The 15,831-nt window shown below is 39.1% G+C and overlaps 1 protein-coding gene across 1 annotated transcript; it reads right to left on the reverse strand.

The window, feature by feature from the left end:
• Positions 1-2,578: 2,578 nt before the first annotated feature.
• Positions 2,579-11,733, reverse strand: LOC582522 (PR domain zinc finger protein 15). The gene is made up of 6 exons (XM_030977550.1): positions 11,649-11,733; positions 11,000-11,282; positions 8,241-8,890; positions 6,622-6,868; positions 3,229-5,192; positions 2,579-3,159 (listed from the first exon to the last, which is right to left on the reverse strand). Exons 2-6 carry the CDS (start codon positions 11,229-11,231, stop codon positions 3,049-3,051), a joined length of 3,204 nt encoding a protein of 1,067 aa, XP_030833410.1. The 5' UTR covers positions 11,232-11,282; positions 11,649-11,733; the 3' UTR covers positions 2,579-3,048.
• Between the last annotated feature and the right edge of the window lie 4,098 nt (positions 11,734-15,831).

A 15,831-nucleotide genomic window follows, 5' to 3' on the forward strand; every position in this document is an offset into this window, starting at 1 on the left:
TTCGTGTGATTCCAGATCAATATGGTGGGAATGAGCTCTTTGTAAAATAGCGACAGTGATATCGGAAACTACATGTGCCAAGGAGAAATGTTTGGAAATCATTGGTTGAAGCCAAGTTATGATTTAAAGGGTGTACGCCTTGCGCTGCCCATATTTGTGAAATCGACATGTTGGAGAAATCACCATGGAAACCAAGCGTACGAGGAAGTTGTGTTATGTGCTAAAATAATAAGTTCTGATACATATGTTTCAATATTACACATACATTAATCAATGTAAAAGGGTGTACGCCGAACGCTGCCCTTATTGTATGTGATAGGTGTTGCGAAAAACACAAGTTTGAGTTGGAGCATCGATCAGTTTTCAAAAATGGATTCAATCATCGAAGAGAGTATTTCCAGAAACTTCAGTTTCAGCTAGTCGTATGAACGCTTGGAGATAACAGATGATTTACACAAACTCAAAACTAGAACTCAATAGTATCCAGTGAACAGTTGAACTTTATTTGGACCACAGACCGGATGCATGAAAGATATTGCATGAAAGATATTATATTGCATGTTATGTTTTATGTTGTTCAACAAAGTTGTTTGGAAGATAAAACATTTGGGAAAAGTTTATCGACCAGATAAATTTGTTGTTTGTTAGAAGTTGTTCTTTGAAGAAAAAAAAGGAAGAAACAAAAGCAAATGCATCAAAGCATGTTTATTTCAGTAATTCACATATGGCTGAAACACAAGAACAAAAGAAATATTACAAGAATTTTCAGTGAAACTATAGTATAAAAATAGACCAGGATAAAGTTTCATTCTGGCAAAGGAGGGATGTCATGATAATGAATATGTATCAGATTATGCAAATGTGACACCTGTGACCTCAGGAGGTCAGATCGCATGTGCGCGATGTATATGCGATACGCGTGACTTGATACCCAGTGCGGGGAATAAACACCAGACTATGGTTTATGGAATTCAACTACTTTGTTAGTTTGTTTGCACTTAATATGTGACACCTAGGAAGCATACACTATTACAATGTACATTGAAGGTCTTGACAAATTTGAACGAAACTGTTGTTATGTTGTTCCCAGAACAGTCTCCTAAACTCGATGTGGAAACGGTGCTGGTATGCCACCAATAGCTGAGCTGCAGATCCAATATCCCGTCAATTACCCCTAATGAACATTTAGGATAGTATTCGGGGGTATATTAGTTACAAGTACAGTCAAACCTGTCTTAGTGGCCACCTTTATACAAAACTAACTGTCTTTTAACCCTTACTGTACTGGGGGGGGGGGGGCCTGGGAGGCCCCCCCCCCTCGACATTTTCGGAGATTGCGCCGCAACCGCTCGGAATTTTAAATTGTCGTTTCATGACTTTTTTCCCTCAAGTCTTACGCACATTTTGATACCATTTTCGTCGAAATCGGATATACCCGTAAGGTGTTACATAACAATTAGTATGCGCATGTCATCAAAAAAGTGCTATAATTGCATATGTTCATGTACAAGCAGAAATGTGAAGATATGAATTGATATTAAATTGCTTTTATATGTTTCTCAAAGTAACTTGATGTATTTCAGAACAAAAAAATACATTAAAAATAAAACAATAGATATAATAAGAAATAAAAAACAATACAATACATAAGAAAATAAATAGTTGAAAATCGCATCAAATTTGCAAAAATTATCATTATTAATTACATCAAATAACTATTTTGTGTTAGAAAAGAAGTTTTATATGAATAATGAGTTTCAAAATTCAAAAAGGGGAGTCTGACAATTTTTGTAATGATTCTAGTTCCCTATATATATATTTCCAGATTTGATATTCATGAATGCGTATTCATAATTTATGCAAATTAACCTATGCATTTTCAAATATCATAAAAATAATGAAACCTCATGAATTTGAGATGAAGGAAATATTTATTCAATACATTTTCAAGATTCTTCACAAGTCTACGGACAAATATGTAGAGTTTTCTGTAAAATGCATAAAATTAGCATTTTGCATAATTAATTAGGCTATAACGACAAAAATTTGCATATTCGGAAAAAACTAATTATACCATCTTGTTCCTTACACAAACATGCAAATTTTCGCGGTCATCGGACATTCGACGGCCGAGATCATAGGGGGGGGGGCCTCCCAGGCCCCCCCCCCCCCCCCCCCAGTCAGAGAGTGCTCGAAATAGCCCAGTACAGTAAGGGTTAAAGCTAAAGACCAGTTATGGTCATGCGATTGCATTGTGAAAGAAACGTTGTGGAATGGATCAGAAAAGGTTGATCATCTAGCATAAAATATAAGTTTTGGTGTGTACTGCAAGGTTCTAGAATCATCAAAATGATAAGAAAATTGGTTGAGTCTTCTTAAATTTACAAGCACTATACACAGAAAGGTGTATATGGGACTATACGCACACGTGCGCGACACATGCGTTTATCTCTCACAGACCATAGATAAACTAATTTACCAAATATATCAATTAGTAGGCGGTTACCCGTCAAATTTGTTATCATCATGTATTAGTAAAAACATATTCTTTCACATGATTGGTAACAAAGAGCTTCCATTTCATTTTTTGAAATTGGGGCATTTCCAATACTGGTCTTTACCTTTAAACAAGCCACACATTTTGTCTCACTCAAGAAAGAAATGTGTGTTGAAGAACCTGTTTACAGAGGTTAATTTATGTTTCCCTTAGGTGGCTGCAGACAGATTTGACTGTATGTAGTTCTAATAATCATTGTCTTTTATCTGATTCTTAATTATTAAAAGGGGGAAGGGTAGTATCAGGGAAGGCCAAAATCTTTCGCTACCTGGATACCCTTAAATGCCTTTTTACATGCAAATAACTTTCATGTAGTGTTCTACACTAGTTTGGAACATTGTTTGCTGATAGAACCATAACATTTGTGTAGCAAAAAAATATTTGTGCTTAAGAGCAGTATATAAACATCTAAGATTGAGGCAAAATGCCTTCACTGTAAAAGCAAGTGCCCTAACATAGGCCATGTAAACTTGATGTATGTTTTGAATACCTTACACCTCATCCTCAATGTCTTCTTCATTATCATCATCATCATCGTATTCACCTTCACTTTCATCTGAATATTCCTCTCCTCCTTCCATCTCTGCCTCTTCTTCCTCCTCCTCCCCATCTATCCCATCATCCCTACCATAATAATCATTACCCTCTCTGTCCCCTTCCCCACTATGAACCTCCCCATCTATCCCATCACCCCTCCCATAATAATCATTACCCTCTCTGTCCCCTTCCCCACTATGATCCTCTCCTGATATGGAACCATCATCTTCGCTTCCATCTTCCACCCCTCCCATGTCAGAGGCACTACCCTTGTCACCTTCCTCGGGCGCAACGTCACCATCGCCTACTAAAGCCTCAGGGTGCTTCTCTCGTCTGTGCCTGACCATGAATTTCCTCTTTGTGTAAACATTGCCACACACATTGCAACCATGAGGGTGGGTTAGGTGCAGGATGACATGGTCTGTCAGGAAATTCTTGTCCGGTGTCTGGAACCCACATCTTGGACAGGTGTTTCCCTGGACTTGAAGATTCTCGGGAGAAGTGACGCTCTCCAGGAGCCCAGAGATTTCATCCTTGTTTGGTTGTGCTACCTCTCCTATGAAGAGATGCAAGTGCTTTGCTCTTTGGTGTCTGCGTAAGGTGCTATTGCGTGTGTACACAATGCCACACTCGATGCATCCATATGGAAATCTACGATGCTTGGAAATGTGCTTCTGAAGAACTGCCTTCTGTGGAGTGTAAAAGGCACATTTAGGGCAGGCGTTCTTGTGCCTTGCGTGTGTCAAAGTTGCTCTTCGCCCTATGCTTCGATCTATTTCCTTATTATCCAGATATTGGTCCTGATGCTTCTCCTGATGATGTCTAAGGAGTGACTTTTTAGTCATGTAAGTATTCCCACACTTCCTGCAACCATGCGGGTAAGTGACGTGCTTGCTGATGTGTTCCGTGAAGCGCTCCTCATCGGCTGTCTTAAAACCACACATTTCACAGCATTCAACATCACGTAAAGCCTGTGGATCACTAGCCCTTCTCGGGTACTTGTGGGTTTGTTTGTGCTCTTGGAGAGATTTCTCATCGCGGCAGGTAAATCCACATTCCTTGCACCGGATACCCTGTACAGTCTGTTCAGCAAGGTACTTCAGAATATTCTCTCTCCTCTGTGGCGTTAGGAACCGTTCCTGCGAGGCACCATGCTTCAGTCGTAGATGTTTGTACAATTTGCTCCTACCCGCGTACATGCAACCACATTTTTCACATCCATAAGGTTTGTCTCGATGCTGCGCCATGTGCTCTCCAAGCAATCCTTGCGAACTGGCCACGTAGTTGCAGATGTTGCAACGATTGGCTGCATTCTTTTTAGCAGACTCCTTGCCTGTGATGGTTTTTTCTTGAGGAGCTTTGCCAGCTGTATAGTTCTGCATGAATGCATTGACGTTGCGTCGGGCGCGTATGTAAACGCCCCCATGGAGCTCTCGCTGATGACGGTACATGTAGGTCTTGCGGGTGTATAGATTCCCACACTGTTTGCACATAAAGCGATGAGTTTTGTGTTTCTTCTTGTGAACCTTAAACTTATGCTCATTGTCAAAAGTGAAACCGCAGATTGGACATTTAAGTCCATCTCCATCGTCTCTGTAATCAGCACCATTGTCATCAAGATCGTCTTCCTCACTATCATTGTCTGCTTCATCGTCCCCACCATGAAACGACTCATGCATGACCAAACGACCATGGGTGGGGAAGTTCTTGCCGCAGGTTGGGCAAATGAATCGCTGGGAATCACCATCATCCTGTATTTTCCTCTTAGCACTATGGTTAACCTGAACTCTTTGGACATTCTTCGTCGATGGTTCCTTCTGAACCGGTGGCGTGGGATCTTGTCCATCATTGTTCTTTTCTGTTGCTTCAGTGTTGTCCTCCTGAGTCTCTTCATCTTCTTCTTCCTCCTCCTCTTCTTCATACTGCGGTGGTAGCTTACACTGTGCATTCAGCAGCTTCAGTCTCTCTGCAACCTTCAGAGGCAGTGCTTTCTCCTCCTGCAGACCATCATCGGGATGGGTAACCTTGTAGTGTCTCACCATGCTCTTGGAGTTGTCAATCTTTACATTGCACATGGTGCAGGAAAAGCTGTCTGTGTCTGAATGAGAAGGAAAATAAAAACAAACAAAAAGAAGTTAGTAAATAACAAACATGAAACCCTTTAATCAAACATACAATCTGCATTCCACCATGAGAGATTGTCTTAAATTACTATAAGCCACCTTGCACACTTCTTGTCTATAAAACAGCCAAAGAGTCATACATAAATGAGTAACCAATGACATACCTGCCAACATTTGAAAATAAGAATTAGGAATTTCTAGCACGGTATGCCTTAAAAAATAAGAAATCGCGGCACATGATAAAGCAAGCTTAATTTGGCTTAAGCACAACAACCCCCCCCCCAAAAAAAAAAAAAAAAAAAAAAAAAAAAATCACAATTTTGAAAAGTTGCAGTCGGAATATTCCGAATTTTTGGTCTTAAAAATCCAGAAAATCAGAATATTCTGAATTACTTGGAAGGGCTGGCAGGTATGAAATGATAACTTAAAGCATCTAGCATTTCACCTGTTGATTCTGAACTTGAACTAATGCCTACATTGTACATTACACGGGCTGCAATCTATGAAAACTGTAATCTTAGAAGGCTTCCATGGAGAGGATAGATTTGAGCAAGGTTTGCAGTTACACCACCTATTTTGTCGACAGGGTTAGTTGACCCTGACAAGGGCCCACCCATGCTTTCAACATTTCAATAGGTTGTACCTATTGTCTTCGGGATGAGTGTGTATGGTTGGATAGGGGTTTATATACCCTTGGGTAGGGTCCACAGCACCAGTCAAATGGTTCTGAATGGTTGGCTAAGGATGGATTCTGATTGGCTGTTGGTCGGAATAACCCTGTCGAAAGAATATGTGGTGATACTGGTGTAACTTGCAAGTCTCGCTCAAATCTATGAAAACCGGTTGTCAAATTATATCTAATGGAATATCATTGAAGAACACATAGAGCTCATCAAGACAGTTACCAATCATCTGCTCTATCTACACATGCCAGGATAAACCTCTCCAACTTTATAGAGACAAGATTAACTGACCCAAAACATAGTGCTGCACATTTCAGTATCTAATATTCACTGAATATAAGTAGTATAATTTCTTGCACACAAATTTTCATTTCAAACATAGGATTTACTGTGGCTTAGGCAGGCCAGGATTTTTTTTCTCACAAAGATCCTAAGTTGAACTTAACAATTATGGAAAGCCATTAGCATCTTTAAAAATGTTTTGTAAAAGTTATTTTAAAAGGCATAAAATGATGATTCAAAACATTCATATTTTCTATTATCAACAAGATTTCATGCTATTGATGTTGAATTTAAGAAAAGTCTAAAATACTTGAAATTTTGCCTTTGAATATATTTTGTTTTAAGGCTACAAATGGCTCTCCATAATGTTCAAGTCCGATGTAGTGTTAAGTTCCACTTAGGATTTTGGTGAAACACTCCCCTGCTGGTCTTATTGTACCTTTATTATAATTCAGGGCAGCCAAGTCATACATGAATCCACAGTTCTCTCTGTAAACATCACTGTAGAAGACCTTCAGTTCAGCGCCCGGTTCGATCCTTCTGATCACCGTGAAGTGAATCCGTCCATAGACCTGACCTGCCTCAAGGTTGTATTCCTCAAGGAAGTGAGCGTTGCGGACGTAACCCATCCATTCCTTCCTCGGTGTGGGTGCAATGTAAGCGGCCACCATTCCATCCAGGCATAGCTGATGAGAGAGAGAGAGAGAGAGAGAGAGAGAAGAAAAATGAAATCACATTTATTTCAACATAACAATGAACCGTCAAAGTGGAAAAGCTGCACTAACCAGGGAATAATTTTCCTGGTATTGCATAGTAATTTGCTATGCATTTTTGCATGATTGCTATACAAAATATCTTTTGTGTAGCAGTTTTCTTCCATAGAAATGTACAGAATTTCATTTGAAATATTTATCCATCAGCTGAAATTGCTAATCAAAAAATTTGAGGAAAATTATTCCCTGACTAACGATTGAAATACATGTCTGCAAGTCAATGAAAAAGTCCTGTCAATAGGCTACCGGTATACAAAAAAATTAAGTTAGATATTTGGATTTCACAAAAACTGCCACTATTATTATCAAGGGCAATGATGTTTTTGTTATAATGAAAATCGATAAGACATCACTGCACAACATATATTGTATAACAACGTACCGGTAAGAGAAAATGCTGTCCTTGTCCTTATCAAATGCTGTTAAAAAACTTTCATTTTACAGATATTGATATATTTTAATGTTTTACTTGTAACATCACGGATATCTCCAATTCCGTTTAACCGCCAGTTAAAATCGGACGGTTTTTCGATTAAACGATTTATATATATATATATATATATATATATATTTTTTTTTTTCTTTTTTCTTTTTTCTTCAAAATTTGTGTTTTAATTGGAAAATCATAAGAAATCACATTGTTAACAAATAATGTACATAATTAGAAAGAAAATCACTGAACAAAAACAGAGACTTAACTGTCAGGCATGCTTTGAAACAATGACTGGGTTTCACTTTGTTTATGAAGCTAATGAATCTAGTACGCACGTGTATTCATGTTTATAGCTCGGGATCGTGATATTGCAAGGTCAGGATCTGGGATTAAAATGGCATCAGTGAAGTATTGTGCATGTATTTCAAGGCTGGGAACTTAGTTTTACGAGTCAACTTCTTAATCTACAATCTTGCAGTTGATTGTTATCGTGTAGATTGTTGCTCTGCAATTAAACATTCAAGAGTCAGGGCTGACTTATGATGACTGTAATGTCGCCCAAACTTGTTTTTGTTCAGTGATTTTGTTTCTAATTATGTACATTATTTGTTGATGATGTGATTTCTTATGATTTTCCTGTAAAAAAAATAATAACAAAACAAATTTAAAAAAACGGGAGAACGAAACCGTCCAATTGAAAACGGATAGCGCCATGGACGGTCGGATACCGGACGGTTAAACGTTTGACTACAGCACTAATATATTCAATCTGTTTTCACCGAAGCTTGTTTGGAGCTCTAAATAGTTAAATTACTCGGCATTCCCTTTCTTTCTCTTCTCTAATGCACCTACCTCCCAAGCCTGTGTGTTATGTAGGCAGTCCAACGTCTTCACGTTTCCTTTCAGAGGTCCATACACCTGCCCTGGCTCGATGGACCTGGTAGCAATGACACGGACATCATTGGGATCCTCCGAGTACTGGTCATAGCTGAGCCCATCCGGAGGTTGGCCTCCCTTACGCAGGAGGGTCTGTATCAGGGAATTGGCCTTCGGGGCATACTTAAGACGCCGCAGCTCTGCCGTTTCGAATGCAGAAGGTTCCTTGACAGATCCTGCGATGACCGCTTCCTTCCGCATCATCGGATCTACATTGGCACTTGGTTCGCCCGTAGCCTCAGGGTTGTTTGGTGGCTGCAATGATGCACAGGTACTTGGTGATGATGTAGATGAAGCCATGTCCATGTTACTGACCATATGGCTGTGGTCAAGTGGTGCATTGTCCATTGCGATTGCAGACCCTATGACCAGGTTGGGTGGGCACTCTTTGGTAACTCCTAGTGATGACTGGAGATGATCCACAGCAGAGGACGCCACTGCAAAGTTGGGATGGTAGAAGTAAGGGTTGGCCGTGAGGGCTTGTTTCTTGAAGGCATCAGATCGCTGATGATCCAGAGGGTCCACGTTTCCTGGAATGACGGCTAGTGAGTCCGCTTGCTGGTAAACTAGGAAAGGTAAGGACATGATTGTGAGTCTCATTAGTTTTTTTTAATCATGTTGAATTGAATTGAATTTCTTTATTGTCATGCACAAAATAAAATGAAGGCATAAAAATCGTTTTACAGCTCACATTTGTATAAATATAACAATACATTAACATATCATAGACAGTAAGCACAAATAACATAAATAACATAACAATGTAATATAATTTAACCTCTCTGTTGAGAGCCAGGGGAATTATTTGATTATTTGTACTCCCCTGGCTCCCAACAGACAATACTAACTTAAATAAATGTTAACCAATTGACTACTGAATTCTTTCATTCCCACAGGCATATTAAAAACAAATGAACAATTCACTTCCTGTAAGCAATGGGTTAACAAACTGCACATTAAAGGTACTATGTCCCTTTTGCAGCCAACCTCAAATTCTGTAGAACTTTGCAGGAATTATGAATATGTCATAAATGTCCTATCTGTGAAATTTAAACGTTAGCAGTGTCCTCATATTCAAATTATGCAAGGAAACCTGTTTACTTGCTAGACTTCACTGTCAGACACTATTGAGTGACTGACTGGCCTTTTTTCTTCTTTGGTAATAACATACATAAAAAGAGTTGTAAAGGGTACATGAGCATTTGTCTACATCAATAACCCACTTCTTGCGATGGCCAAGATTAAACTGATTGAATCTTTGCGCAGCATAAAACGTATGACCATTCGGTACAATTGTCTGAAAATCAAGACTATTACTTTTGGGCTCTATAGCCCTAAAGTCGATTTGACAACTAATAGTCGTTATTTTCCCACTTGAAGACATTTTCAAGCCCCACCTTTTTTAGGTAAGTTCTAAATTAGTATTATCTTTCAAATGCAGATGGAATTTAACTTTTTCATTTTTTGGGCCTGCAAATGGGACATAGTACCTTTAACAACAAATGAACAATTCACTTCCTGTAAGCAATGGGTTAACAAACTGCACATTAAAGGTACTATGTCCCTTTTGCAGCCAACCTCAAATTCTGTAGAACTTTGCAGGAATTATGAATATGTCATAAATGTCCTATCTGTGAAATTTAAACGTTAGCAGTGTCCTCATATTCAAATTATGCAAGGAAACCTGTTTACTTGCTAGACTTCACTGTCAGACACTATTGAGTGACTGACTGGCCTTTTTTCTTCTTTGGTAATAACATACATAAAAAGAGTTGTAAAGGGTACATGAGCATTTGTCTACATCAATAACCCACTTCTTGCGATGGCCAAGATTAAACTGATTGAATCTTTGCGCAGCATAAAACGTATGACCATTCGGTACAATTGTCTGAAAATCAAGACTATTACTTTTGGGCTCTATAGCCCTAAAGTCGATTTGACAACTAATAGTCGTTATTTTCCCACTTGAAGACATTTTCAAGCCCCACCTTTTTTAGGTAAGTTCTAAATTAGTATTATCTTTCAAATGCAGATGGAATTTAACTTTTTCATTTTTTGGGCCTGCAAATGGGACATAGTACCTTTAACAACAAATGAACAATTCACTTCCTGTAAGCAATGGGTTAACAAACTGCACATTAACTGAAATATATCATCCTAATCGGGAGCGCCAGGAGTGTCAAGTCTGACAGACATGAGCGCTATACAAGAACCCACTATTATTATTATTATAATTCGCATGGCACTGGCTTGTTTCAAATATCGTTTAGTCTACAAAAGTTCTGTAATTTGGGGTCATAAATGTACATGTGTACATGTACGTTATTGCCAAAATGTAAACTCTAGAGTCTAGACTGTAGTTTTAAAGGAAGTTGCAGATTTAAAGGGACCCTCAGTGAACAGTAAAACATCTTGTTGAGTAGACTATTTAATACACATGTACAGTACGCACTCTCACAGAATAGATCACCAAGTCAGACTTGGGTTTCTGTACATGTATATGCGGGTTTTATTTAACCCTGTATTTCCTTCAGAATACTATTCCATTTACCTAATAGAATTGCTAGACAAAGTCTTTTGGGGTCGGTTTTTTATACATTCTAGCTTTCTTTGAGGTGCTTGGTACACGTTAAACCCAAAACAAAAAGAATTAAGACCAAAGGAAAGCTACCCACTTCTGTTATCAATCCTTGGAGGTAGCCTGGTAATAACATCCCGCTGATGCAGCATGGCTGCTTGCTGCTGCTGTTCAGGATGACCTGCTGCAATCAAGCTGGCTGCATAGGCATGTTGAAAGGACGGGCCAGGACCGGCAGGAAAGTGGTGCGTGGACGCAGGAGGATAGCGGTAGTCTTGTGAAGAGGATGGTCGCCCGTGGCTCGGATGACCTTTGTGATGAGGCTCCATTGCATTGAGATTCAGTTGACGATCCAAAGCAGAGATTTCATTTCAGGGTTTCTGCAGTGAAAAGGTTTATTGATAGAAAAAATTTACAAACGTGTCGATAGAATGGCCCCCCTGTATTTATGCCAACGTTTCACAAAACCCCAATTCTCAGGACCTCGTAGAAAGCCTAGCATATAGCAGTAACAATAACATTCGAAGCAAGCTTCATTTCGTGCAACACAAGTCAAGGGGGACCTAGCCCGCTGGGCAGGCCCGGGAAAACGCCCAGCTAGATGCGACGGGTTGGGTCAATTAAAAAAAGCGTTCGTGATTTCTGAAAACTTGCTATAAAAAGCATAATATAGTCACACAAATATAATTTCAAAGGTCATCATATTTTAAGTATATTTATGTGGCAAAATAATTGTTAAAACTTACAAATCACGAAAGTGAACTCCAAATCATCGAGAAATGTAGAAGAAACAACAGCGCCCGCAACACCATAAATTCTGTGCTAAATGCACGGTATGGTAGCGCTAGATGTATACTGTATACGTAGGTACCGTATATACGCATTTGATCTGTGCTAGATCATTCCCGTGCTAAAAAATTCCTCGGCGAAAGTGCTTTTACTTTAGAGTCGGGGCATTTATTTGCGCGTAGGCAGGGGGGCCGGGGGGGGGGGGGGGGGGGGTGGTGGTTTTGGGGTTAACCCCCCCCTTCAGTTGTTTTATGTGTATGTTTTTTGGGGAAACCCCCTCCCCCTCCCAACGAAACGGAATGTCGATCAGTCAAATTTTCAAATTTTGGGACCCCCCCCCCCCCAAAAAAAAGAAATATGTCCTCTTACCCCCCCCCCCACCCCCGCTTATTCAGCAGCTGGCTGAGTTGTTGCGAAATTTTTGGGGCCCCTCCCCCCCCTCCCAAAAAAAGGTCCTCTTACGCCCCCCCCCCCCCCCCCGGCTTATAGAAAAAGCGAAAAGAATCCATTTAATGTTTCGTTTTGCTATAGTTTATAGGATAACCCATGGACAGGGGCAGCGATTTCTTTTCATGACCACAGGGACTCCGACGAAAAGCGGTGGATGAGGGAGCAGTGGCGTAATCGGGGCGTAATGACCAAAAACGTTTGGGGGGGGGTGAGAAAAAATTTGCATCACCACCATTCTTACATGTCACATGAAGGCCCCGCGTAACGTTTTTCAAAGTGGGGGGGGGGGCTAAAGTATTTACGATCAGGTAGAGCAAAGAAAGTGGAGCGTAAATTGGCGCCTGGCCGGGGTGAAGGGGCAGAGCCCCATAAAGCTCAGGGGTTTTAGGCATTTAATAACGGTCAAATGAGCATCCATGCAGGGCGGCTCACCTTAGGCCCCTATAGTTGGGTCCAGGGGACAGAGCCACAGGAAGCTCAGGAAAAATTGGGGGGGGGGGGAATCCCCCCTAAAAAAAAATTGAGGGGGGAGGTGCCGTCCCCCGGGATTGCCGCCCCCGTGCCCATGTGTGGACTATAGTACATGTATGTGCAGTTCCATAGTTGGTTATTCCACTTATTTTTTTTTTACATGTTTATTTGTTTTTGTTATATAGATAGCAATGGTTCTGTATTGATAAAATGCACTGGTATTTATAACTTTTGGAAAATAGCAGAAAATATGGTAAATTGGGTCCTACAGACTCAGGGGCGGATCCAGGAATTTCTTGCGGGGGGGGGGAGGGGGGAAGGGGGGCACACGTTGGAATAGAGAACATTTTTTTTTTTTTTTTAGTCCCCCCCCCCCCAAAAAAAAAAAACGACTCAGGGGGGGGGGGGGGGGGGGTAAGGTCACCTTTTTAGGTCAGCCATTGCCTTTTGTACATCAAATTTCACAATTTTTTTGTTTTCTTCTTATTTATTTGTGTTCTTGATCTGACTCCATAAAATGTGAAGTAGAATATCATTTTGCATTCTATATCTTGCTTTCAGGGGAGTAGATTATCTCAATCACAAGAAACTGATGTTTAGGTAAGCATTAAAGCTTTTTGACATATAACCCGTGATTCTGGTCTGATTTCTTTAGAGCAGTGGAACGTAGACAAACGGGTGAGAATCAGTGACTGTTAGGTGATTACGAAGCATGGATGATTGATTGCTCGAGGGATGATCAATTGGTTGATGCTGTGCTCAAGACGTTTGGGTGACCGATTGCAGTCGACGGATGATTGATTGTTGATACGCCTGTGATGCCTGTGAGAAGTAAATGATAACTCCAGCCATCAAGCAATGGTTATATATTTTGACCAATCGGACGGAGAGCTCTTGGCCTGGCACGGGGCATCCTGACAAATATTCCGTGTCACCCAAGGTGGCGAACCGTGTCCGTCACAATATATTTTTTATCGTAATTATTCCATTTTATATGATTTGACCAACGTTCTAACCTGTTCCATAACAAACCTGCATGCGTACTTTTTCAGTTTATGGATCTTATAATAATAATAATAATAATAATAATAATAATAATAATAATAATAATAATAATAATAATAATCTTTAATGGTCCACTCCAAATTTATTAAACCGAAACGGAAATTTATTTTGCCCATTTGATCGTGAGCCCGGCAGCCACTGAGCAGCGCCAGATCGACGTTGCTCTATCCCTATTTATTATTATTTTGACAGTTGCAATATAATAATTTCCTCTCTGTTTTAGATTATGTTTAGGCCTACTTGCCATAATTGGTTCAACATTTCAAGCTATTTTTTACAGTTATTCATCCATCTACCATCATTTAAAGGTACTATGTCCCTTTTGCAAAATGCTGTAGAACTTTGCAGGAATTATGAATATGTCATGTATGTCCTATCTGTGAAATTTAAACGTTAGCAGTGTCCTCGTATTCAAATTATGCAAGGAAACCCGTTTACTTGCTAGACTTCACTGTCAGACACTTTTGAGTGACTGACTGGCTTTTTTCTTCTTTAGTAATAACATACATGAAAAGAGTTGTAAAGGGTACATGAGCATTTGTCTACATCAATAACCCACTACTTGTGATGGCCAAGATTAAACTGATTGAATCTTTGCGCAGCATAAAACGTATGACCATTCGGTACAATTGTCTGAAAATCAAGACTATTACTTTTGGGCTCTATAGCCCTAAAGTCGATTTGACAACTAATAGTCGTTATTTTCCTACTTGAATACATTTTCAAGCCCCACCTTTCTAAATTAGTATTGTCTTTCAAATACAGTTGTAATTTAACTTTTTTATTTTTTGGGCCTGCAAATGGGACATAGTACCTTTAATAAGGATAATGATAGTAATCATGTTGAAATAGATGATGGTGATAATACCTTTGCCCTTCGATCGTATTATTGTTTTACCACTACAATGCATGTACTATGTGGAGAATCTCGAATATGGAAATACATTATAGTTATAACGGGGGTATTTCACAAAGATCCTAAGTTGAACTTATCTCTAAGTTGGACTTAAAAATTATGGAAAGCCATTAGCATCTTTGAAAATATTTTGTAAAAGTTATTTTGAAAGGCATAAAATGTTGATTCAAATCATTCATATTTTCTATTATCAAGGAGATTTCATGTTCTTGTTGTGGAAATTATAAAAAGTCTAAAATACTTGAATTTCTGCTTTTGAATATATTTCATTTTAAGGCTCCAATGGCGGTCCATAATTTTTAAGTCCAACTTAGAGTTAAGTCCAACTTAGGAACTTTGTGAAACACCCCCATGTCTATTATTGTTATTAGTACATCATCATTTCTATCATCATTATCACCTATATCAACATGATTTTCCAATCAGCATGTCTGCTATCATTATCCTGATTTTCCCATGCCATATGTAAGAAATCTTTGATCATTCCTCCTATTTTGACAAACACATATATGTTCATTTGCCCATGCTGCCCCAGTTTTATGGAATAGCCTCCCAGACTCACTTAGAAACATTGTCACAATAAATAAGTTTAAGTCCACCCTAAAAACACATTTATTTTAATTGTTGTAAAAAGTAAAAGGAACTCGGTACCCAATATTTCTCATAGGGACCTACTTTGTAATGTATTATGCGCTATATAAAAACGAATTATTATTATATGTGTATGGGACACATCGCATGGAACCGTTCATCTGCTGCTGATTGAACGGTCACACAAACTTTACAAAATAGCACACAAGATAATTCCTTTCAATTTCCTGAATTTTATTGAATACTTTCTGGAATTCAAAAGCATAATCCCAGCTTAAATGGTCACCATTATTCACATCATTACATAGGTTTACAAAAAGACTCGACTGAAACAAGAAAACAAATACCTGAAGTATATATTGATGATATAGGCTCACACAATGTACAGGATAAAAAAATGAAGCACACAAAACAGTAGATTCAGCTTTGGTTGCTAATCTTAAGGTGTTTTGTTTGTTTACATGATTTTAAATAATTCCTCTTCACCAAACTATGATATCTCCATTTTAACTTTAATAAAGTGATGTTACAAATTTACTCACATCTTTTCACTTCACCCAAGCTAAACATGAGATAAAATGAAGAGCAAGTACAGGGTTCCTGGATGATGTTTAGTTAGTTTTGGAGTTCTGGCAACGAGAAAAAGA

Source organism: Strongylocentrotus purpuratus, unplaced genomic scaffold (assembly GCF_000002235.5).
Source record: "Strongylocentrotus purpuratus isolate Spur 01 unplaced genomic scaffold, Spur_5.0 spur5_scaffold_1, whole genome shotgun sequence".
Classification (NCBI taxonomy): Eukaryota; Metazoa; Echinodermata; class Echinoidea; order Camarodonta; family Strongylocentrotidae; genus Strongylocentrotus; species Strongylocentrotus purpuratus.